The sequence below is a fragment of the Rhinatrema bivittatum genome, chromosome 1 (genome assembly GCF_901001135.1).
Source record: "Rhinatrema bivittatum chromosome 1, aRhiBiv1.1, whole genome shotgun sequence".
Classification (NCBI taxonomy): domain Eukaryota; kingdom Metazoa; phylum Chordata; class Amphibia; order Gymnophiona; family Rhinatrematidae; genus Rhinatrema; species Rhinatrema bivittatum.
Genome location: NC_042615.1, coordinates 297,858,088 through 297,884,765, shown reverse-complemented (window position 1 = coordinate 297,884,765; position 26,678 = coordinate 297,858,088). Strand labels below are relative to the sequence as shown.

General features: G+C 43.0%; 1 protein-coding gene across 2 annotated transcripts in view; it reads right to left on the bottom strand.

Annotated features, from left to right (window-relative positions):
• The window catches only part of PAPSS1 (3'-phosphoadenosine 5'-phosphosulfate synthase 1), a 215,050-nt gene that overhangs the window by 174,321 nt on the left and 14,051 nt on the right, over positions 1–26,678 (bottom strand). For both annotated transcript variants that reach the window (XM_029596800.1, XM_029596803.1), the window contains exons 2-4: positions 16,577–16,691; positions 14,720–14,955; positions 524–662 (exon numbers count right to left, since the gene is read on the bottom strand). In XM_029596800.1, the coding sequence (XP_029452660.1) occupies positions 524–662; positions 14,720–14,955; positions 16,577–16,691 (490 nt within the window). The remainder of the gene's footprint in view (positions 1–523; positions 663–14,719; positions 14,956–16,576; positions 16,692–26,678) is intronic.

Here is a 26,678-nt window from a genome sequence, read left to right as displayed (position 1 = left end):
TGCACATTTGTAATTTGTGTTCTTTTATTCTGTATTTGGTGAAGGCAGGTCTGTCTGTGTTCTGTGTGTATGTGACCGAGATGAGGTACTTTACTAGAGGTTTGTATCAGCCTTATTTGCTGTATTTTCTCAATATTATATTGCACTGGTGGTGAACTGCTGCCTTTTCTTGAGTAGGGCTATTGCTGAGGTATGGCAGGTTTGATAGACGTACACAGAGTGGGGTTTGTTTGTATTGTTTTAAATACACCTGGTAGTAGAGGACGTTTGTGATGCTGTTATTAAGATGACACTAGAATCAGAATATCTTTTTTTTATGGTGAGTTTTACAGGGAGAAGGTCTTAGTTCTGCTCTGCACCCACTGTTAAGAAGTGGAGGACTCCTGTGGAAGCAGAGCATACGATGGTCATTATTACCAACCAGTGTGTTGCGCATGTGAGTGCCATCTCTCAGGTGTGTCCTGATAAAAAAAAAAAAAAAAAGGTTGAGAACCACTGTTCTAGATGGTCTCCATACACATACCTTTAATCTCTCCGGCCCGGGCCATCTTGTAAAGCCCTTTAACATCTCTCTGCTCACAAACATGGAGGGGAGCATCCACAAATACTTCAAAGAAAGGCAAGCTGGAGCCCTCGTGGATCTGCCGAGCATTCTTGCGATCCTGGGAGCAAACAAAAAAAAAAAAAAATGCAATATGTCATCATCATCTGCTGATAAATATGTTAAAATATACACACACCATGTAAACTATTTCTGAATATGTGTGGAAAATGAATAAATAGCAGCTTTCATCCAAAACAGAATTCCAGTGCACCATACAATGTAATACTTTAGATCCAGAACAAAAAAACAACCCACATTTTCTCTCTCCTTTCTTTTTTTGGCCTGCCAGTTTCCTCCTGTCCCTTGAGAATCCAGCTCAAACAGAACTAGCCCCTGTGGGGATACAGTACCATGATCTTTCATTCACAGCTACCTAAAAGACTGTCCCTCTCCTACCGCAGCAACAGTCCTCACCAGGGCCACAGATCATTGCTTCCCCCAGAAGCCAGTAAGGGTGAGCCCTGTGTCTGGCCACCAGGTGCCGCTATTGAGTGAGGGCTGGACTCAGTCCTAATGCTCACTAATGCAGCTTCTGCAGCAAACTTCCCAAATTTAACAGGTAGACAGGTTAGCATGTTAGGAAACCTTGTGGAGGAAGGGGGTGGTTGGAAGTGGGGAATAATTTATCTTCCTCTATAAAACATGATTTTCGCATCTGCCAAAAATGCTCCTGGAGTCATCTGGAGGAATGGTACCCGACACAACAAGGCCCGTAGTTCAGAGATGCGACATGCCGAACGTACAGCCACCAGGAACACAGTTATCAAGGTTGATAAATGCAAGGAAAGACTGCACAGCAGCTGAAAGGAGGCTCCTGCCAAAAACTCCAATAATAGATTGATTAAGATTCCACAAGGGAATCTGCCACCGTAGGGCAGGCCGGAGATACTTCACCCCTTTCAGAAAACAGGCCATGTCCAGATGAGCCAACCGGCAGGTTCTGTGCACATCGCCCCTGAAACAGGAAACAGCCGCTAACTGGACCTTCAAGGAGTTAAGGGTCAAACCTTTATTCAAGCCGTCCTGCAAAAATTCCAGAAATTGGGAATGAGGGGAAAACACTGCTTTCCTCACACCAGGCCTCAAATACTCTCCAGACCCACACACACACACGCTAGGGACATAGAGATCTTCCATGCACAGAGTAAGATGGCAATTACTAGCACTGAATATCCTCGCTTCATCAGGTGAGCCCTCAAGGGCCAGACCGTAAGACAGAATCGAGTCCGATCTTCATGAAGAACTGGTCCCTGCCTTAGCAGGTCCCTATACAGTGGGAGGCACGGGGGGGTCCTCCACCAGGAGTCTCTGCATGTCTGCATACCACAGACGCCTGGGCCAATCTGGAGCTACTAGTAGGACTAATCCCCTGTGGTGCTCGATTCTGCGAATGATCCTGCCCAGCAGGGGCCAGGGAGGAAGGCGTATAGCAACTCCTCTTCCAGCAAGGTCTGAACAAGAGCGTTGATCCCCAGGGACCACTGATCTCTTCTGTGATTGAAGAATCGGGGAACCTTCGCATTGTGAGATACAGCCAGCAGGTCGATGGATGGGAGACCCCAGTGATTTACTACCAGCTGAAAGGCTTTGGCCAACGACACCCACTCTCTTTGATCCTGACTCTCCCTGCTTAGAAAGTCTGCGCTGACGTTGTCTTTTCCTGTGATATGGGAGGCTGAGATCTGTAAATGTATTTCTGCCCATTCCATAAGTAGGTCTATCTCCTGTGACACTTGCTGGCCTTTGGTTCCACCCTAGTGTTTGATGTAGGCTACCATTATTGCATTGACCAACGTTATGTGGACCGCTTGACCCTGGAATATGTGGCAGAACTATAGACACACCAATACGACTGCCTGGGCTTCCAGGTAGATTATTGTTGCAGAGGGTCTCTTCCTTGGTCCAGTGTCCCAGGGCCATCCGTTCCCAACAGTGAGCTCCCCAGCCTCAGAGGTTCACATCTGTCGTGAGGACCAGCCAGTTCGGAGAGGACAGAGGTACACCCCTGCCCAGATGGGCTTCCTGCAGCCACCACTGGAGCCAAGAGCATACTTCCATTGGTAAGTGGAAGTGAATCGAATAGTCTCCAGTGAGTATAAGCTTCTAACACTCATCCATCTTTAAAAAACTTGCTTCTCGGGTGTCTCATTCCAGGTCAATCAACTCCTGGATGGCCTCCAGTACTGGAAAGTAGCAAGAGGCTTTCTGTAGAGAAGTCAGAATGGGATTCTTCTTTGGTTCCATCATAGAGTCTGCCCCAGGAATTCCCAGCATCTTCAGGGTCTGGGAAACCAGGGCTGGCAATTTGTCTCTATGAAAAAACCATAACATTATCCAATACAGTTCTAAACCAGGGAGAATGTCCCCATCTTCCAAGGAATCTGTACCCTCTTTGTCCGTGCTGTCCGGGTTCCTGCCGGAGACACCCTTTGTGAGGTGAGGCATGCCTCGAGGTCTGCCAATAGGACTGGGAGAGGGAGGGCTTACCGGCTTAGGTCCCATCAGACAGGGGCAAGTGAGGTAGCAGACTACGACTGTATGAAGACTTGAAGGCCTTGAAAAAAAATTCCACCCGAGAATGCAGCCGGATCCATGCTTAGCCCTGGAGGTTCTGGGTTAGGTGCCGCCCAATTTCCCCTCTTCATGGATGACCCAGTCTTGGGGGGTACTCAGGTCCAGGGTACTTCCAGTTAAGGCTGTGGCTGACCCATCCTCTGAATGGGAAGAGCCAGGCTTAAAAAGTCCGGGGAGGCCAACTCTCTCTCATAGTGCTGACATAAGCAGGAATCCAGGTCAGATTGTGCATCCCTAATAACGACAAACAGCACAAAGAAAAAAGCGCTTATGTTTCTGTGCTGCCGGAGTCATTGTTGACAGTAACTGCAGTTTCAGTCTGCTTGCGCTTAAAATTTTATGCGCACAGATTTTGGGCGCCTACGCAGGCCGTAGTGAGGTGCACACACAGCCCATGCGCCCAGCTTTACTTGTATTCTGCGCCTAGTAAGTTGTTGGCATATGTATGCCCGCGACATTAGGCACACAGAACACGTGCAGCGTTATGCGCACAGCGAGTGTGCAGAGCAGACACGCACTGCGTGTACTGACGCTTTATGGTGGGCAATACAGCACACACAAAGATGCGCACAACATGGTGCTGCCGCAGCCTACCAGTGGTGTGCCGACCAAGCCTAAAGAGGGGCCTAGCTCACCAGGATGCCGCTCAACCCGCTTGGAAGCCCACTTCCCTTTACCCCAACAGGTTCGGGAACGACGTCGGTACGGTGCGCCAAGCAAGGAGACCAGAGGAAGTCTTACTGAAACCCCTCCAAAATGCTTCTGAATCAGGAGGTAAATCCTCTTCTCTTTTTTTTTTCCCTTTCTTTTTATTTACCTGAGCTCAGTGCTTACCAGCTGAGTACAGAGATGGTCTCTGGCTGCTGGGGGAGAGGGCTTTGGCGATCATCACCAATCTCGGCTTCCTGCACCCCACTGCCTTTCGGCTGCTTAAGCAACAAAGTCCACACTGGACCAAGGCACACCTTTGAGGGATCTCTGAAATCACCTCAGGAACTCTCAACTGGGGGAGGGGCCTTTAGGTATCACCACAGGACAGCAGGGCTCAATCTTTTCTCCAATTTAAGAGTCAAATATTTTTCTTCCAAAAAGTACAGCGATCTCCATCAGGAAAGCATGTCCTCCATCTGCTGAAAACGGCAAAATACTAAAGGAATGAGGTCATTGCAGGGGTGTATGTAGGGTGACGTCAGCTTTAAAACCTGACTCAGTCTCCAACTGCTGGCAGGGGGGAGCATAACCCATTGGCTCTGAGTCCATCTGGCTACATGCTAGGAAAAAGAAGATTAGGGGTCCCATCAAGTCCAAACTTCTTATAATTGCCTGACACCTCTTTCCACCTGGAAATGCAGAGGAAAGCGAAAAAAAAAAAAAAAAAAACCACACACACCACACACTGAATCTAACTCTGCAACAGTGAAATTAATTCCTTCACAACCCATTACAGAAAAATCCATTCCTAATCTGCTCCTAAATACATCAGAATCTCTGCATTTTTTGTTCTTTTGGATGTATTATCCATGCATGAAAAGTGGAGAATGAATGTAGAAATTCAAGGTATTTTATGTATTATGGTCTGACCTTTCTTTAGTACTATTTAGTGTACAGCTTCCTGAAGATCAGACACCCTCCTTGAAAAATAATCTTAAAACAATCAGAACATCTTTAAACAGGGATTTATTAAAAAGGATATGCAATCAATGGTTGATGCAGTTTTATCTGAAGGAGAGTGTGACCATATAAATGTAGATATGTTGACTAGTTTTTGGGATTCTACCTTTTCAGAAACATAACAAGCTGGTACCAAAGGATGTAAAAGTTAGATGCCCTTGTAAAAGTGCTCTGTGCTTAGGATTAGGAGTTTAGGATTAAGAGAAGAGAGGCATGTAGAGCTGAAAGAGCTTGGAGGAGAAAGCAATCAGATATTTTTAAAAAGGTATGTATTCAGGTATTCTCAAAAAAGTTACAGAACAGATTGCTTAGAGAGGAAGAAAGCTTATACTGTAAATTCTTTGAATCATCTGCTTGAACTTTTCTTGATTATGAAGAGATTGACAGCAGAAGTAGATTCACAGGCTGTTGGTTTACCAAGCAGTAATGATTTTGCAGTCTATTTTGAGAATAAAGTAAGGAATAATTTGGGTCTTGCAAGATGCTACTTGTAATTCTGGTTGGACAGAGTTTTCTTACGTTTCTTTAGCTGAGATAACTTTGATAACAGGGAAGCTGCGTAACACACATTGTATGCTAGTCCTGTGTCCATTTGTAGCAGTTAAGGGACTGGAAGAACCTGTATTTATAAGGTTATACAGCTTACAGTAAAATACATCTTTGTCAGAAGGTAAACTACCTTAATCTTTGAAAGAAGCAGTGGTACGTCAGATTCAGAGAAATCATACATCTTGGGCAGATAATAACACTAATTAACATCTGGTTTCCAACTTAAAAAACGCTGAGCAAAATCACTGAGAAATGTGTTTTACTATAGTTGGATGAGTATCTAGATAGAAAGGATGTCTTGGATAAGTATCAATATGGTTTTAGGAAGGCTCACAGTGTGGAAATACTATTACTTTCCTTGTAGATGTATCGTATGCTACTCTTGATCGTGGTGAGGCTGGGGTGCTATGGTTTTAGGAAGGCTCACAGTGTGGAAATACTATTACTTTCCTTGTAGATGTATCGTATGCTACTCTTGATCGTGGTGAGGCTGGGGTGCTATGGTTTTAGGAAGGCTCACAGTGTGGAAATACTATTACTTTCCTTGTAGATGTATCGTATGCTACTCTTGATCGTGGTGAGGCTGGGGTGCTATGGTTTTAGGAAGGCTCACAGTGTGGAAATACTATTACTTTCCTTGTAGATGTATCGTATGCTACTCTTGATCGTGGTGAGGCTGGGGTGCTGGTCCAGCTGAATATAAGCTCTGCCTTTGATACTATAAACCACGACTTGATGCTTTTTCGCCTTCAAGAAATAGGACTTTCAGGGAATGTATTAAGGTGGTTTGACTCATTTTTAACTGGGAGGTACCAGCAGGTATATTCTGAGCAAAGCTACTCCTCCAAAGTTAAAATTGAGTCTAGTGTAACACAAGGGTCCGTATTATCTGCAATAAATGTTCAATATATATATGTGTAAGCCCATTGGCAAAGAAATTGGGAGGGGATGGGCGTGATACATTTCATGTATGCCAATTATACCCAATTTTTTGTACCATGTGATAAGTTGGGATGCTTTCCTGATGAAAAGTTTCATAAGAATTTATTTATTTATTTATTTTTATTTTTAACTTTTATATACCGACATTCTTACATCAAATGCAAATCATACCGGTTTACATTAAAACAGAAAAGCAGGAAATATATTTCCATAGTCAAATACAATGAACATTTATAACAAAAATTGTTAACAAGCCATAAGGTAAGAACTTGGATAAAAGGTTAATTAACAGAAAAAATAAATAAATGAAAGAATTTTAAAAGAAGCGCAAAGGGGAGAATGCAGGAAATACGAGATTAGTGATAATTTATTATCATATAGCCAAACATAGCCAAGACCATTTTGATGTGGGTAGGGAAAACCGTGCCAACAATGTTTGCTCCGGTGGTGTTTCAAAAGAAGTCTTTGCAAGTAGTCTTTGAATCTAGAAATCTAGAAGTTATCATAGACAGCAAATTAACCATGAGACCTTGCTTGTGAAATGTAATAAAAAGCATTCTGTAAGTTAAAAATGATAAAGGCTCTTAGAAATTTCCTCCCACAAGAATCTTTTAGAATGGTAGTACAAATTGGTGGTTTCACAAATTGATTTTTGCAATAGTTTACCGGTGGGATTACCCAACACATATTTCAGGCACTGCAACTGTTACAAAAGTCTACTGCTAGAGTGCTGCCGAGGAACCCGCCATTTGAGCACGCCACGCCAATTTTGGTGTCTCCTCACTGGCTATCAGTTAAATGGAGGGCATGTTTAAAATTGCTTGTTATAACTCAAACTACTGTATGGAGAGACAAAGTGCATTTTCGCAAACAAAACAATCTTAATCTTTACATTCCTAAAAGGGTATAGAGTTCTGCAGGGAAAGGCTTGTTAACAGTGCCTCCTTTGCGTACTGCGATATTACAGTTTACTTGTGTGCGGATGTCTATATATGCTGCCCCTAAATTATGGAATGGCTTGCTTGTAGATGTACGAGAGGAAAAAGATATTAAGGTTTTTAGGAAAAAGTTAAAGGCCATGTTTTTCGGAGAAGCATTTTTATAAAATGTGTTAACTTGAACAGTCATTTGTTTATATATGAATGTAATGTACGTTTTTTTATTATGGATTTTTAAGGCTAAAATCCACTCCGAACAAAACATTTTGGAGCTATGGAAAATAAGTCTTATATAAATAAATAAATACATCATAACCTCAGATTTTTTATTTTTTTTAAGAGAACAAAAAAGACCCATATACTTTCGAATTTTACTGTTGTAGCCATAATTCACATAAATTCACCAAAAAAAAAAAAAAAAAAAAGTCCTTCCTTGTTTTGTTTGTTGCTCCTGGGGTAAAATGTCTGCCCTGTGAGATACATAACTGTATCATATCAAATCTCCCTGAATACATTTTTTTTTCTTTGCTAACTAACCTCAGCTTTGACAATCTTTCAACATATCTAAGACCCCGCGTCCCCCTTCTTACATCCTTTTCCAGAATACCTGTCCAGAACTGATCCTTGTTCTCTGAACATTGCCAAGATGAAAGCTAGACACTTAGGAAGGTTTGTTTTTTTGGTTTTTTGACACAAGTAGCAGGATCCAAGATGCCAAACTAGTCCAGACTCATGATACTCTCCCCACTGCGTCCTTCTGTGACTGGAATAGCTCCAAAGAGGAAGCCCAAACCCAAGACACCATCTCAAGCTGTACAGCTAAATTCAGCTTCAATTAAAAGATAAATAATTTTTCTGCACCATTTTGAAGCACAATTCCCACTATACTCATGTTAGCCAAAAAGAGTTAATTAGCAAATTGCTATTTCCTTAAAAAGGTAACAGACTGACCAAGAATTTGGGGCTAATTTAATCAAGCTGTCCCAAAGTGTCTATGCAGCAATGGTTGCAAAGATTTGCTGAGCAAGATTTTGTGCTGGCAAGCGGAATGGACTAAAAGTTTCTCGGAGCAACAAAATTCCTACCCCCAGGTGCCGCCAGCATTTTCTGGCAGTCACCACTGATGATAAACATCAGTCCACTAGTTTTGGTTTTGTTTGTTTCTTTTTGCTCAGCAGTTTCCTCCTATTCCTTCGGGCTTCTAGCTTAAATCAGACCCGGTCTCTTTTTGGGACTATGGCGCTGTGCACCTTCATTTGCAACTAACCAGGGATTTTTCATCCTCTTTCATATCCCCCTCCCAACTCACTAAACCCAGAAACTGCATTGATGCTCTCTAGTCAGGGACCACGGCCCATGTCTCCGTCTGAAACCCACCATCATGGATCCATGTGTCACTATCCAGCAAGGGCTGGCCTGCCCCAGGAACCGTGAATGCAACTTGCACATGTTAACAATGTAACATTCCCAATTCAAAATAGTACTGGCACCCTTTTTTTTTTTCACGTAGCCAAATGAGCAGAGTTCCCATTGGCGGGGAGGGTGGGGACATCATTATGCAACGGTGACATCCAGTGGCCATGTCTGCAGGGAGTCTGGGGTCCTGCTGTGCAACACCCAGCTGAGAATTATCACAATCCCCATACTAGGTAAGTTGGCAGGGGTAGAAAAAAAACAAACAAACCACACACTCCTGAGGCAGTTGCAAGAGAAGGCTCGAGGAGCCATAGTCCAAGGAACATCGCTGCAATATCGGGGTTAAGCGAGTTAGGAGGGGATATTTCAGAGGTAAAACTCCCAAGTAGATGTGAATGAAAGTTTACACTGACCTGGATGCCCCATGGAGCAGAATAGGAAGAAAGTAGCAGAAACAAAAGAGAGAGCAGCGAGTTTCATTCTTGGTACCTTGCGTCCCCAAATGAACATTCATGAGGTACGCTTGCACACATTTTCATTAAGTGACATGTTTTGGCCATCCTGAAAACATGCTGAGTTCTACAGGGCCCTTTGTTTTCTCACGTTACAAATTCTTAATGAAGATCACTTATTTCTACTTTTGGCCCACCATGTGAGCTCTTTACAGTTGGCATGAAGATAAACTATGCTTTTCCTTCTGGCACAGCTTTGGTCCCCTTTCAGATTACATTTCCTTTCTTAGTCTTACTGTGGATAAGCTCACACCATCATCAGCTGAATGCGTATCCCTCACCACTGGCATTCTGTGATTATATTTTAGTAAATGAGACTTTTCCTCTCTCTCTCTCACATGGTGGCATCACTCAACACTCACATCACCTTTTCAGCTTCACACAACGTTCCGTCTCTCTTTAGCTATGAGTAAGCGCCATGTTTACACACAGTTTTTATTTCTTGTTCAGACTGTTCCAGTTCTTCCCACAGTGATAGTAAAAATTACTGTTGCCTGCCGTAACGTTCTATGTTTAGTGCATTCTGCAAAATTCCTTCTCTGGCACCTCTCTCAATTCTTACTTCTTAGAACATAACATAAGGAACTGCCATGCTGGGTCAGACCAAGGGTCCATCAAGCCCAGCATCCTGTTTCCAACAGAGGCCAATCCAGGCCACAAGAACCTGGCAATTACCCAAACACTAAGAAGATCCCATGCTACTGATGCAATTAATAGCAGTGGCTATTCCCTAAGTAAACTTGATTAATAGCAGTTAATGGACTTCTCCTCCAAGAACTTATCCAAACCTTTTTTGAACCCAGCTACACTAACTGCACTAACCAAATCCTCTGGCAACAAATTCCAGAGCTTAATTGTGCATTGAGTGAAAAAGAATTTTCTCCGATTAGTCTTAAATGTGCTACTTGCTAACTTCATGGAATGCTTCCTAGTCCTTCTATTATTCGAAAGCGTAAATAACCAATTCACATCTACTCGTTCAAGACCTCTCATGATCTTAAACACCTCCATCATATCCCCCCTCAGCCGTCTCTTCTCCAAGCTGAACAGCCCCAACCTCTTCAGCCTTTCCTCATCGAGTAGCTGATCCATCCCCTTTATCATTTTGGTTGCCCTTCTCTGTACCTTCTCCATCGCAACTATATCTTTTTTGAGATGTGGTGACCAGAATTGTACACAGAATTCAAGGTGCGGTCTCACCATGGAGCGATAGAGGCAATATGACATTTTTCGTTTTATTAACCATTCCCTTCCTAATAATTCCTAACATTCTGTTTGCTTTTTTGACTGCTGCAGCACACTGAGCCGACGATTTTAAAGTATTATCCACTATTTAAGACTTTTTTTATACCGATATTAGTAGCTACATCATATCTGTTTACAGCAGAACTAAGACTGGAAATTACATTAAATGGGAATCGGGGATGGATTACATAGGAGCAGAGGTGTAGCAAGGAAAAAAAAAAGGTAAGTACAAACGCAACGGGCTTCTTGAAGTAACATGGAAGTCGATAAACAAATGTTACAGTGAAGAATAAAACATAAGTTTATACATGGGCTCAGGTTAGGTGCTGAACGCAGCAGTGTAAGCGTGCAGAAGAGTTATTGAGGGTAAGCTTGTTTGAAGAGCCAGGTCTTTAAGTTAGCTCTGAATTTAGTAGTGCATGGCTGAAGCCGGAGGTTTGTGGGTATTGAATTCCAGTGTGTTGGCCCAGCAATGGAAAGGGCTCGGTCCCTCAGAGGTGAGGTGTGCCTTCTTGAGGGAAGGCACCTGTAGGGTACCTTTGTAGGAAGCTCTGGAGGGTCGGTTGGAGCGTATGAAGCAAAGTGGCTCATCAAGCCAGTTGGAATTGTGGATCATAGTAAGAGTTTTATAGAGGACGCGAGAGGGGATCGGATGCCAGTGAAGGTCTTTAAGGATGGGAGTGATGTGGTCATATTTACGGGTATTGGATATGGTTCTAGCTACCGCATTCTGCAGCATTTGAAGGGGTTTTATGGTGGAATAGGGGAGACCTAGGAGTAGGGAGTTACAGTAGTCAATTTTAGATGAGAGGGTGGCTTGAATGACTGTGCAGAAATCACTAGCATGGAGTAATGGTTTAAATTTTTTCATCACATTGAGCTTATAGAAACCTTCCTTGAGGATTGTGTTGATGTATTTTTTCAGGGTGGTAGCTCCTAATATGGAACTTAACATCGTGTGACTACAGCAAGGGTTATTTTTCCCTATATGCAACACCTTCACTTGTCCACATTAAATTTCATCTGCCATTTGGATGCCCAGTCTTGCAAGGTCCTCCTGTAATGTATCACAATCCACTTGTGATTTAACTACTCTGAATAATTTTATAATCGTCCGCAAAATTAATAACCGCACTCATTGTATTCCTTTCCTACCCTCTTCAGGCCTCCGAGTTTTCTAGTCGCCTTCCATCCTAATCTTCAGCTTCTAAAATACAAACATGTCACCTGTCTCAATCACCCTTTTGTTTCTTGTGTGCCCACAGCCTAAGATTTTAGTGTGGCATTTTTTTTTTTAATGTGCCTTAAAGATAAACAAAGGAAAATAGTTGAGATTGGAAGGAGAGATTTCCTTTGGAAAGCATCTTTCCCTCCTGAAGCACTTTTTATGCATTGCTGTAGTGTCACAGGCCAAGAGAATCGCAGGCTTCCCAGCCCTGCTGAACTGTCATCACTTTAAAAAAAAAAGATAGCTTTTGCACTTTACCTGCTCATCCTCACCGCACTTGGGAAGACGGCAGAGGAAGCCTGACAGGACAGGGTTTATTACGATTTCAGTGCGACTTCACAAATGTGGAAAAACACGGGCAGTCAATAAGCTGTCAGCAGGGCAGCCTTCGGAACTTGCCCTGGGCAAGGCCTTTCGTGTACTACAGGGAATTATTTTAATGACATGAACAGAATTTAAAGAGTGGTGCTTGGCCAGCAGATAGTGGTAAAGTTTCTATCCCAGCTCAGGCCACTGGTCTCTGATCCGTGCGGGAAGTATGGCTAATGTAACGCAGCTCTGCTGTGGGAGAAAGAGAGCCAAGCACAGGTCTTACACCACCACCTGCTTTGTCAGCCAAAACACAGCTCTGAAGGGAGCTACTTCCCACACTCTGGAACACTATAGCTTTCTCTCTAGTTATAATATAATGCCTGTGTATATACGAGTATGATGATAACACTGAAGAGGCCATTAACTATTAACAATGGAGTTATTGATAGGATTGTATTTTCCTGAACTAATAAATATGAAATATACACACACACTGATTAGAGGTCAAATCTAATAGTGATCTCTCTCTCATTCCCTGCTTTCCCATCCTGCTTTGTTAAAATATCATCCAAGAAATGCTTTCTCCCACTTTGACATTCTCTCCCCAAACTGTTTGAGCTGTTTCTATTCGATATCTTGGAACCAGCCGGCTGTGTGTTTCCTTGCTTTCTTTTCCCAGCCTAAAACTGTAATTCTTTTTGGAATCTGCTTCAATTTTCCTTGCCTTGACCTGCTCCTCAGCTAATCAGAAAATGACTCTCTACTGAAACATAAAAATTGGATTCCAGTTCCATTTCACCTTAGTTTAAGACACATACATGAACACACATATTGGAGTTACCCACAAACATGCAACAGCCTCAGGTTTCACCCGCCCGGTGCATGATCTTCAATCCATGATCTAACTGCTCTTTATAAAGAGATTTTGTTTTCTCATGCAGACCTAAAACAAGTCACTAAGTACATTAATATCTTTTATAAATGATAAAACAAATTTCAAGACTGGCAAGCACAAGAAGGCAAAATATAAAAAAAAGATTATGGGTTCAAAAACAACTTCCAGCAGGCAACAAAGGCATCAGCCTTGGCTCCAGGCATTACTATCCCACCTTCAGGTCATGTTTAGATGTTATAACCCGGGCAGAATTCATGTGTTTTCATAGAAACAAAAAAAACACACAACCCAGGACTGCAGATAGCTACCAAGCCCTCTTAGGGGTCAATGAAATGAGGTGCACCCAGCCTAGTGCATGGGTTGACTCGTGGTTGAGCATGCGTTTTGGGTGCACAGGAATAGCATCTGATGCAGTAAGGAGATTAACACGTCCAAAACCTGCGCTCTAACAAACGCGTACCCAATAGCGCGTAAATCCCATGTAGATGAAGACACTAATTATTACCCTCCGATGCAGGAAAGCGCGCCCAAAGGCAGGGCAGCGGATGCCCATTTTTTTTAGAAATGGAATGCAACTCCAGCTCCGGGAGTGAATTAATGTTAACTTACAGTCAAGAAACATTAATAAAATATGGTCCTCTGTGCTGTGATAAATGTGTCCTCCTTAGTATCATCCTGACTCTTTAAATTTACTGCTTGCGGTGGAGAAAAATACATGCATATTGTATCAGTGAAAAAAGTAGTATACTTTTATGGCCACACGATTTAGACACCCGTTGGGTGCCTGATGTAATAAACTTCAGCACCTCAGCAAAATTACCAAAAAGAAGCCTGATCAAAAACAGACAGACAATCATACTGAGAGATCGTTGCAATTATGGAGCGCCCGATGCAATATACTCCTTTGAGCGCTATGGACGCACAATTCCCACTTTGTGCACCTTGTTACACTGCCCGGGTTTCCCTCTCAATTAAATACTGCATCGGGCACCCAGGGGATGTGACTGCATGCACGTTAGGATAACGGGCGCTCAATACGAGCACCCATCTTACTGCATCAGCCGGTTAGTCAGGCCAATTCCCCCCCCCCCCCCCAATCTACTACAGTACCACAAACCTTACCTTAGCTTCTGCTTTTCCCTCCCTGTTATTTGTACTCTACGTTTCAGCACTTCAAAAGCATATATCAAAGCGGATTACATTCAGGTACTGTAGGTATTCCCTTGTCCCCACAGGGCTTACAGTCTAATTTTGTACCTGAGGCAACGGAAGATAAAGTGACTTGCCCAAGGTCGGACAGTGGGATTTGAACCCTGGTTTTCCTGGGACATAGTCTGCTGTTCTATGAGCTACTCCTTCACTCCTTTCTAACTACTACTGACTCTTTTTCATTCTTGTTCCAGCTTTTGTACTCTGCAATAACTGGTTTCCCTCCATCTCCAGTGGGAAGCTGCTCTATGCGTTAGCTGCTCTTTCTGTAAAGAAGTATTTCCTGATGCTACTCCAGATTCTTCCCCAAGGCAGTCGTATCTCATGACTTCAACTAAAAATTTTCACTAAAAAACATTTGCCTCCTGTGCCATATATATATTTCCGAAGCAGCTGAATATCTACCCTATGCCCAGTCTCTACTTTCCTATCCATATTTAGATCCTTAAGTCTCACTTTATATAGACTGTGGACTAAGATTCATCTGAGAAGCTTCCCTTCCTAGCTGAATAAAATAGTGTTCCAAAAAAACCAAAACAAAACACAAACAAGGTAAGAGGACACCAAGTTTCCAAAAGATTTCTTTAAAATCGATCACCAATTTCCAAAATCGGAAATCCTCACCTTGGCATAGGGGGAGATGAAGCTGGCTATGCATATGAGGCCAGCATCTGCAAAGAGCTTCGCCACTTCTGCGATGCGACGGATATTCTCCTCTCTGTCCTCCGGGGTGAAGCCCAGGTTCTTGCTGAGGCCGTGCCGGATGTTATCCCCGTCCAGCGTGTAGCACGGGATGCCATGGCAAACTAGATACTCCTCCAGTGCCATGCTCACCGTGGTCTTCCCTGCCCCAGACAGACCTGCCAGGCAAACACCACATGGGTTTCAATGGGTATTTTTCCCCCCACCTTCCATGAAGCCAAAGATGCAAATCACCCCAAAACAGATGCTCTCCCCCTTCAGTTCATGTATCTCAATGTCACCTCTTCCCCAGTCTCCAATTCCTTCCCTTCCTTAAAAACATATCAACCAGCTGTTTCAGAGGACAGCAAAGCCACTTATGCTGCCCATTTGTTCCTGCCGCCATATTCCTTCCTTGCCCTGCACACCCAGGTAACATGGTGAGAGATGCATGGAAAAGCCTCCCATTGGAGGCGGTGGAGACAAAAACAGTATCTGAATTTTAAGAAAGCATGTTTTAAATACAGGGGAATTCTAAAGGAGTGATTGGAAGTTACAACACTAAATTAATTGGGTGGACGGGCAGACTAGATGAGGCATACGGTCTTTTTCTACCACATCTCTTCTCATTCTTCCTGCCTGCTCTCCTTTCCCATTCCTCTGCAGCATCTCCTTCCTCCTATGCTCGCACTTCCATTCCTCACCCCAGTCCTCCCACATTCTCTCTCTGGATTCTTTCCCCCTCAATGCCCTCAAACCCAAGAGCCTTTTTCCTCTCATCACCCATGGTCAATACTCTCCATCTCCACTCCTCCACCCAATACCTGGTCCTCTCCCACAGATTCCCAATTCCCTGGTACACTCTGCCCTGCCTTTCCCCCAATCCTCAGTAGGGCCTGACCTCCTTACCCACCCCCTCCTGATACGCTCTGCTCAGACCTCTCCCCCCGATTCCCATACGCTTTGCCCTATCTTTCCCCAATCCACAGGATGGCCAGACTTCCCCGATCCAACCTACCCTCTCTCTCCCTCAATACCTAGCGAGACAAACAGTGCTAAATAACTGGGACAAGTCTCATGGTTTGAGCCACGAGATATATGAGGGATCTGCAAGTCCGGTCCCATGTGGCAGAGCGCACCTAAGTGGTATTAAGCGCTGCTGTGGCTGGGAGGAGTGGAGAGAGGCTTGGCTGTACCAGAGATCAGGGGCTGTGAGAGAAGCCTTGCACCTTTGACGTCACTAAAATCAGCGGCAGGTGTTTGCTGCCGCCGCCCAGACTCAAGGCCCTGTTGGGTGGAGTCAGGGCACAGGGCACAGGGCACAGGGCACAGGGCCCCCCCCCCCCCCATGTACCAGTCCCTAGTAATACTCGCACAACAGGGGAGCCCAAGGCTCTGCAACTTCCCTCCAGAAGGCAAAAGACTGCCAACCATGCCTGCAGGGACAGCATGAAAGAGGGGAAAATCACAATGATCCATTCATAAACTGCCTTTCGACCACTGCACTTGGTTTAAATTGGGAGCAAGTCCACTCTGTTTTTAATCTGGCCATCAAATAAAGTCTGTAGGTTTTCTGCTGCCAGTGTCCTTCACTGTACCCACCAGTATCCGCACACTGCAGGTTGCAACCGGTTCACGCACGCTAACTTTCCTTTCATGAGAAAAGGGAAAAAAAAAAAAACAGAGATGTTGGGGCAGGATAGGAGGGAAAATGTACATTTAACGTTACAAAGTCATGTCGCTTATTCATTCACAGTGCTAAAAAGAAGCAAAGCAAAAAGAAAAGCAGTAGAGTTGTACCTGTTAACCAAACCGTGCAGCCACGAAAACCGCTTCTGGTGCCCAGCACCTGGCCTCTCTTGTTCCTGCTGACATGGTGCGCTTGGTACGTAACATTGGTAGCTCTCTGCATTCCCTGTAAGGTTAAGGACACACACGCTTGCTTCAGATAACAACATGAGCTAAAAAAGATGTCAATTAGCGAGTTAACATGCAGCAGGCAAAATCAGATCCGATTATGTTGAAACAGGGATTAGATCTCCGTCCCTTCCACTACAGATACCCTAATCGCTGTGCAAGCCCTGCAGGGTGTACATTTTATGATTAACTTCTGCAACCCAGTGGAGTGTCTTCAAAAAGTTTAAAATGCAATACAAAGATTTCCTTTAGGCTGATGTTTTTAGACTGTGTGTGGAGTACCAACTCTTTCCACGCTGGCACGTCTGCGTCACGAATGCTGAAGAACAATCCATCTTCTGTCTTCGTCCTATGGATGCCTAACATGCCAAAATGACCACTCTACAATATCAAGGTCATCCCATCCGATAGTTCTTGTTAACGCTGTTTTATATTCAAACTGAAAGACACTGCTAGTTAAAATGCGCCCATCCACCACCAATCAAGTCACTCCGTCTACAAATATGGGTTGAATTAGCACAAATCTGAAATCTGTCTGCCTGATGTTCCTGACAGTAGAAGATTAAAAAGGACACTTAACCAGCACAGAGCTACAGGAACTGTGGAGAGCAGAAAGAAAACAGAGGTATGGGACTTGATCCCTGCCTACATTTTTTTTTTTTTTTAAACAGCAATCAGGACTGGAAGAGAATTGTCCTGTGCCCATCATTAGATGCTCTCTTCTTCCTCTCAGAGCACCTTTCTGCACAGGATGTCTCACAAAATGGAAAAAATATCTAGCAGATAAGCAGTCGACCACAAACTGCATCCTGACTAAACAGAAATAAATGCTAGCTACACTCAGCAACTATCACCACTGGAAGCAGTAATATAGAACACCAGGAAATAAAAATGGAAAAGCAGGCAGAGACACAGCTTTGGAAATGTTTTCTAAGGTAGGAGGGGCGTGAAGAGTGCAAGTGTATGAGGGAGTATAGGTGGCATGGCTAGATAGATCGATCAGTGCTGTAGGGTATATGTTTTGGGCGGGGGGGGGGGGGGAAGAGCATGGCTGTGTTTGCAGGTAGTGGATGTGTGTGAGGGAGTGTGTGTGGTCATTTATTTATTTAGATTTAACTCATGTCTTTTTCCACTGGTAACTCAAGGTGAATTACCTATTGTACCTAAATTTATTTCCCTGACAAGGGGTTTACAATCTAAGGCCTAAACTTACTAAGCCGCAAAAGGGCTAACACACACACACGCACACGTTAAACAGCGTTTATTACGCAAAATAGTCATATCGCAGAATTCTTGCAGCATTTAGGCCCCAAATATGCCCCTATTATAATTTGCTGCTTTGCATACAATTTGCATGCATAAACAGTGCAAATACATACAAAGCAGCTCATACATACCTAATGCTATACTAATAAAACATGGTAAACCTACAAAAAAATAAAAATAAAAATCAGCCGCTTAGTTTTATTGCAGGAGGTGAAGATATTTTTTTTTTTTAATTTTTGCTGCTTTTACATTTTACAGGAAGAAAATATAGACAGTATACAACTATTTAGGTAAATTGTCAATACTTATACATATTGAAAATTATTAAAAATTATACTGTCTTACTTATTATAATGGAAAAACAAAGAGGAATTAATGTTTACTCCAGGTAAGGAAAGGAAAATAAGAAATGAGCGAATTAAAGGAAAACAGTAAAAAACTTGTACAACTGAAAAGAGAGACATTACTCCTAATATTCATACTTTCTACCTCGTACCTCTTGCTAATACTCAAGGGGAATGAGAATAAGAATCAAGGAAGGTTCGTAATTGATTAACTTCAAAATAAACATATTTTTGCCCACTTTTCCAAATTTCACATCTACATGGATATTTTATGGTCATCTTTCCTCCCTTACTTTCCACTTCTGATCTAAGCTCTAGAAATTGTTTCCTTCTTAATTGAGTCATTCTGGAAAGGTCAGGATATATCCAAATCCTTCCACCATGAAACTCCTCTAACCTTTTCCTCATGAATAATCTAAAGACTGCATCTCTATCATTTGCAAATACAAAACTGACATGCAAGGTTGTTCTAACCTCTATCTTAGTTTCCAAGGTAGTCTCTAAAACGTCAGATAGGTTTAATGATTGTTCTACTACTTTATTACTTTCTAAAGCACTGCCCTTGATATCTACATAATATATTTTGGCAATAGTAGGCATAACTTTATCAGGCCACTTAAGTATACCAGAAAAATACTCCTTAAACATATCTAACGATGATGTTAGATTTAGCTTAGGGAAATTCAGTATTCTTAAGTTCAAATACTTTTGATGGTTCTCTATCATTTCCAATCTTTTATTATGCAAAATTTCAGTTTTTGTAAACCTCTGATGGCATGTTTCCAATGTAGTTATCCTCTTCTCCATCTCCTCTTTTGTTTTTTCAATCTTTAGTATTGATGATTCTATATTTTTTGATTGAAGGTTAGATTCTGATGTTTGTTTCATTAAGTTAACTATGGCAGTTTCGAGGAATGTTATAGCAGACCATAACGATTCCATAGTGATTTAATTTGGTTTAGTTGGCAATATTTTAACTTCCATGTCCATTTCGGTTCTCTCCACTTTCCTCTTTTTCTGGAGTTAGTACAAATGACTGTTCCATAAGGCTTATTGGAGGAGTTAATGGGGCCCCGGGACTGAGAGATGTTTCGGCCAGGAGAACAGGTATTCGCTCACTGCCTGTATCTCCAATGGCCCCTTCCACCGGTTGATAACTAGGAACTGATGGGAAAAAAGTCAATATCTGTGTTTGAATTGGTTCAGGTAGAGGAGAGGATGTAGCTACCTCTCTTACCTTCGCCTTTCTTTTTGTATGAGGCATTATTTGTTTAATTAGTAACTGTTATTGATATCGAGTATTTCTCATACAGTAGTCAACTCTGTGTATAATCCTATCCTGGAGGGGTTGGGAGCAGCTAAACCGGAAAGAAATTTATTTACTCACATTTATGAAAATCTGCAGGTAAAGGCTCCTCCATTTAAAGGGTGGAGTGTTTCACGATTAATCTCTATTTGCGACACGCGCCGGGACGGCGACAAGCGCAGAGGGTATCCAGTTTTTATCCAAAACGCCGGTCCCCTCTTGATGACGACAGTGCGCCTCGTTTCGCCCGCGGCAGTCCAGGGGCAGGAATCCTCTCCCCTTCCACACTGCACAGGTCTCACCCGGTTGTCCAACAAAGTACAAGGTAAGGATATATCCGGTTAGCTGCTCCTCCCGAAGATATATTTTACCACAGGAGCATCAAATGGTAGCACAGGTCTCAATACCCCCCACGGTAAAATTTAAAGGACCCCAAGGCCTGAAACTACACCCCCCCCCCCCACCCAAGTTAAAAAGTCAATCCTTGGAGGGGCTCCCGAGACCCCCTGCCTGGGAAAACCAGAAGCCTATGTCTTCTAGGCTTAGCAGCAGGTGGCCACTCCTTTTTCATTTTTCTGGAAGGGGGATATGATGAGAGGCTGTTGATACCCTCCGCTGAAATGTTTCTTTTTTGGAGGGAAGAAAATGGGCTGTCATGATCCCTCCCAACTTTTCACTTTAGATGGAAGGTGAGCAGATTAAATGTTTAATCTGGAAGGGTGGGAAAGAATTGAGCTAAATTTAAGTTTAGGCAGGTAGCCTTGAACAACCTAAAGATAGCCAGCTATCAATTTGTGGAACGATGAGTAGTCTTGGGGTGGCCAGAGAACAGATTCAGACTGGACTCTGGCAAAATATTTCATAAACAAAAAGCAACTCTGCAATTCTTTGCAGTTCAACAAACAAGATGTAGTAATGCAGCTTACAGTTCAGCAGCATTCTCCTTCTCTAGCTTTTTAACTCTCCTGGGCCACCTGTTCCTTCCTGGGCCTGGCTATTTATACTCCTTTCCCAAGGACCTCCACCCAGGATTCCCTGTTATATTAGGTGGACGGGGCCAGTTCTCTGGAGCTGGTCTATTAAGGTGTTCTAGGATTTTCTCCTGTATACCCCTTCATACAGCTTAATTCTGACCAGTTAAATTAAGCACTTAGGCATTTTTTTTTTTTAATATTGACATCCCAAGGTAACAAGGGTCTCATCTCAAAGATCTATCTAATTTTATTAGGAGAAGCTTCTCAGGAGGTTTTTAAAAAAATCATGACATAGGAGGCAACGTCCTACTATGGACAGGCAACTAATTAAGGACAGGAAATGGAGAGCATAATTAAATGGTCAGTTTTCCCAACTAACAGGCTGATACAGTACAGTGCGCTCCAGCGGAGCGCAGTTAACCCGCGTCTGGACACGCTAGCTCTACCCCTTATTCAGTAAGGGGTAATAGCGCGTCGAAAACGCGCGTCCAACCCCCCCGAAACTAATAGCGCCTGCAACATGCAAATGCATGTTTATGGCCCTATTAGGTATTCCCGCGCGATTCAGTAAGTAAAATGTGCAGCCAAGCCACACATTTTACTTTCAGAAATTAGCGCCTACCCAAAGGTAGGCGTTAATTTCTCTCGGCACCGGGAAAGTGTACAGAAAAGCAGTAAAAACTGCTTTTCTGTACACCCTCCGACTTAATATCATGGCGATAGTCGGAGGTCCCAAAAGTTAAAAACAATTTTAAAAAACTTAAAAAAATTATCAGCTCATGGGTTGAAAACCGGACGCTCAATTTTGCCGGCGTCCGGTTTCCGAACCCGTGGCTATCAGCGGGTTTGAGAACAGACGCCAGCAAAATTGAGCATCAGCTGTCAAGCTCACTGACAGCCGCTGCTCCTGTCAAAAAAAAAAAGTGGTGATAGGGACACGCTAGTGTCCCTAGCGCCTCTTTTTACTGCGGGCCCTAATTTGAATAATTTTATTTACTGAATCATGTGCACAAGAGAGTGGCCTGTGCGCGCGCCGACGCCCGCTCTCCCGCGATTTTTACTGTATCGGCCTGTAAGAAAGCTAAATTGTGACATGTCCCAGGGATTTTTACTGGGACCGGTGCTGTTTAACATTCATAAATGATCTGGAAAAAGGAGCAATAGGTGACATGATCAGATTTGTAGAGGACATAAAATTACTCAAAGTTCTTAAGACATGAGTGGATTGTAAGGCATTGCAGAAGGTCATTGCAAGGCTGGGGGATTGGGTATCTAAATAGCAGATCAAATTTAGTGTGTAAAAGTGCAAAGTGAAGCATATAAAAAGAAAAATATATATATCTCTTTACTATAACTACACAATGCTGGTTTTCGTATTAGGAAGGCACCAACCAGGAAAAGATTCTTGGAGTCACTAGGACAACACAGTGTGGTTGCCATGATAGTCTACTAGGATGCACAGGCCAACTTCCACTCAATATCACACAGTACAATGCAATACAAAGAAAGGCAAGCCTAGTCACAGATTTGCTATTGGGCTCAGGTTTGTGTTTTGACTGGGCTATTTGAGTACGTTCACTTTTTTCTTTGGAGCCACTCCATTGTTGCTTTTGCTTTGGGCCTATCATTGCCCTGCTAAAAAGGTAAAACTTCTCCCCAGTCCCAAATCTGTGGCAGACTAGAACAGATTTTCCTCTGGGATCTGCACCATCCATTTTTCTAACAATCTTTACAAGCCTCCTTGTTCCTGCTGCTGCAAAGCATTCCCATAAAATAACACTGCCACCACGTTTTGTTGTAGGGTCGGTGTTAGTAGGACGATGTGTTCTGTCTGTTTTGCGTTGTCTGGAAGCACAAGAATAACTTTATTTACATAAATTATGGAATACTGGAAGCAGTCTCAGAGAGCATTGTTTGCACAGTAGCTTAAATCCAATTTGCACACTAATGAGCTAGTTTGTTTTTATTATATGTTCCCAATCGGTTGATATTAACACATCCTCTTAATAGGATGGTATTAAAATTCTCTCTCATACATATTAATGAAGTTGGGATTCTTATAAGTCATGTGATTTCTTGTAAATTAAGCCTAGAAGGCAGGAATGAAACTTAAAAGACTAAACTCAACATACTTTTTTACTTTTGACCTATATTTTTAGCATTTCATTATATTTCAACACCCTTCAATAATTCTACAAGTCTAATTGGTGTAATTTCACAATGGTTTACAGGAAAACCTTTTCAAGGCATCTAACAGCATCCCAAATCATTTAGCATTAGACCAAAAAGTTCCAGGTTGGTCTCATCAGGCCACAAAACTGTCTCCCACCTCCGTGCAGTGTTTCCGGTTTCTTTGCAATCATAGATTTTTCTTCAGTAGCCGTTTCCTTCTTGCCTCCTTCCCATACAGGCCATATTTGAAACTGCCTAAAAGTCAATTTTCCCCAGTCACAGCCAGAGACCTCCAATTCCTTTAAAGTAACCTTAGGCCTCACAGCAGTTTTCTTAACCCATGGCTACTGACTTTGCAGAAGTGTTTTGGTGATGCTCGTCAGGCCGTCCCTCCAAACTGTTTTCACTTTACCATGATGGACCCAGCAGTGTTCCAATTATAAGAAAACTTCAGTTTGTTTGAATATCGCCTTCCCTGATATGTACCTTTGCATAATGTTATGCTGGAGTTTTGGCAGCAGCCTGTTTGGCATTTTTAGACCTTTGCTTCAAATTCACTTCATACAACAGAAATAGCTTAATTCTTCAGCCAGCAATATCTGAATCAACTCAGCTACTAGGACTAGATACAGGCGGACCCTAACTCATTATGAGCCTTGTTAAGGCAATTTTTTGAACCAGAGCTAATTTGGATTTGCAATGATACTGGGTGTGAAGACTTATGCAATTAAACCTTTTTTTTTCATTATTATTTTACAAATATTCTATCATGATAAAAGTGTAGAATATAATGGATCAGTAAAACAAGCTCCTACATTAATGCATTCTGATTTCTATTTTTTAGACAGCAGAATGTGAAAAATGTACATGGGTGTGAAGACTTTTATAAGGCATTGTAGGGTCTAATATAACTGCCAAAGAATAGGTAGGAGCAACTCATGTTGAAGGAGAACAGCTACAAATAGTAATGCTGCTATTAAGATATGCCAGACAGGCTCAACAGACTAGGCTTTGAACCTCCAACAAAAGTTGGTGAAAATGTGGGACAGCAGTTCTATTACGTGAAGTGAATATAATCCAGGATTAAAAATATACTGGGTGGAGGTGATCTCATGGACCTGCCACATTAACTAGAATTCAATGACCTAATGACATTAACAATTCTGCTCGTCTTGCTGACTGAAAAGGTGTTTCCAAAGACTGAGGGAGGACACCCTTAGTGGCTCACCTACTTGGAATACAGAAAGTTTCTGGAATTCATGGGAACAATCTACAATAGAAAGGTGACTTCAACAGGCCTGGGATGTATATACTTAGGAACTGATCACATTCTACACAAGAGAGATGTATACAGAGGCACTGCTAGGGTATGGACATTTTTCTAGAACTAGCAATGGAAGGACACAACTCTTAATCCTGCCCATTGTAACAAAGACTAAACACTTCTACATTATAAATTCTGCCGGGTACATGTGACCCAGACTGGTCACGGTTGGAGGCAGATTGTTGGGCTTGATGGACCTTGGTTTGGTGTAGAATGGCACATCTTCTGTTCTTAAGTTCTGAAAGGATGATTGAGGGAATTTAGGTTAGCAGGAAGTTAAAGGCACTGATTCCCCCGACTAAGAACAGATGAAATAGGTCAGAATACTGAGACAGGAAGATGGAGCCACCAGCCTTTAAAAAACTGGTCTGACAAGAACACAGTGAGGCAGAAGCTATGAGCAGAAAGCTGGAGGCAAAGCAGTGAAAGACAAATCAAACAAATGATGATTTATGATAATTAGCACAAACATATGGCCTCAAAACCACTTTTAGTTTGTTATTTTAAACACGGGATGCCATTCTTTGACGTCAGTGAATGACATCAGCCAGAACTTTAAGTCCTGAATCTGCATGAATTTGACCATAGGGAGATTTTACTTACATAAGAACATAAGACTTGCCATACTGGGTCAGACCAAAGGTCTATCAAGCCCAGTATCCTGTTTTCATCAGTGGCCAAGCCAGGTTACCAGGATCTAGGAGGATCCCAAGGGGTAGATAGATTCCAAGCTCCCCCTTAATGGTTTATGGACTTTTCCTCCAGGAACTTATCCAAAACAGTTTTTAAAAGACAACTACACTAATAGCTTCCACCACATCCTCTGGCAACGAATTCCAGAGCTTAAATTATGCATTGAGTAAAAAAATATTCTCTCTTATTAGTTTTAAATGTATCACTTCATTATGGGTCCCTAGGCTGCAATTAGTCTGTACAGCTCCACATCTTACTCCTGGGGGAATTCTGCGCAAAAAGATTCAAGATCCTGCGCACACCTGTTCTAAATACTGCACATTTGTCAAAATAATATTTTTTGCAAAGTATTCTGCATTTCAGTGCAATCCAGTATTTTCATGAGAAGAGGTAACCAGGAACAGAAGCAGAGGTCAAAGGAGGATTCAATTCTCCACCTGCGCTAGGCCAGGGGCAGCCACCCATGGCACTGGACAGCTGAGCAGACAATGACCGCTGCCGCTACCTGAATCAGAAAGCAGGCTCCAAGCCTCACATGCAGCAGCAGGAGTCGCATTTAACCAAACATCTCCCGCTGCTGTGGGGTCGCACAGCAGGAGATGTTGGGTTAAATGCATCCTCTGCGGGGGAAGGCAGAGTCCGCTCAGTTGTCCAGTGCTAGGGAAAACATGTCAAGGGCTGCAGACTTCTGGCTCAGAACAAACGGAAATATGAATCCCCCTTGGCCTCTGCCCATCCCCATTCACCTGGTTTCCCCTCATACCTCGAGCCCCCACTAGAAATACCCTCCCTTCCCCCCTCTCCCCTATCCCTCATTCTCTCTCCCCCTCTCTCCAATTATCAGGTCCTGGCCCTTTGCAAAGTGCAGCTTGCTAAACTCGCCCATGCCGCACAGCCTTTGCTCTCCATGGGGGGGGAACCTCGTCCGCGATGCCTCTACTCTCCGTGCGCACGCCCGTGCTGCAATGGTTCTGATTTTCCTTCCTCTTCCGGCAAAGCATTCGGAAGGGAGAAGCATTGAACTGTGGTGGATTCTGCGAGGGAGGAAATCTGCAGGAAGGGAGAATTCTGCGTTAGCACAGAATTCCCCCAGGACTAACATCTTGCAGGAAGAGCTGTGTGTGAACTCAAAGGAATCAGTGTACCTGTACCAATAACAGACAGTATGCAATGGACGCTGTAAAGCATTTTGGACAAGGGAATGGAATTCATAGGACCTGAGAGGCTGTGGTATACACCTCTATCACCCTCCTCTCTCCCCTAACCCTCCCTCCAACTTCTATTCTCTTCTCCCACACAAATCCCCAAGCCTTGTTTTCTCCCCCCTCCCCCAATTCATTCTGTCTACAGATTTCCCTCCCCTTTGCAACCCCACCACCACCACCCTTCAGCTGTTAAAATAGCAGCAGATTGTGAGGAGCAGCAAAAGGACTAAGACTGGGCATCCAAATGGCACATGACATTTAATATGGAAAAAGGGCAAAGTGATGCACACAGGGGAAGCTAATGCTAACTACAGGTACACAATATTGGGAGTAACCACCTAGAAAAAGAATTTCGTGGACAATACAGTGAAATCCTCAGCACAGTGTGAAGCAGTCAAAAAAAGCAAAGGAAGGGAGAATAAAACGGAAAATATCATATGGTCTTTGTACTGTTCCATGGTGTGACCGCACCTCGAGTATTGTGTTCAGTTCTGGTCACCTGATCTCAAGGAGACATAGCTGAACTAGAAAAGGTGCAGAGAAGGGCAACAAAAATAAGAAGAAATGAGTCCCCTATGAATAAAGGGGACTCGGCTTGGAAAAGAAATGGCCGAGAGGGGACATGATACAAGTTTATAAAATCACGAACGAGGTGGAACAGGTGAATAAAAAAAAAATGGTTATTTACTCTTTCAAATGAT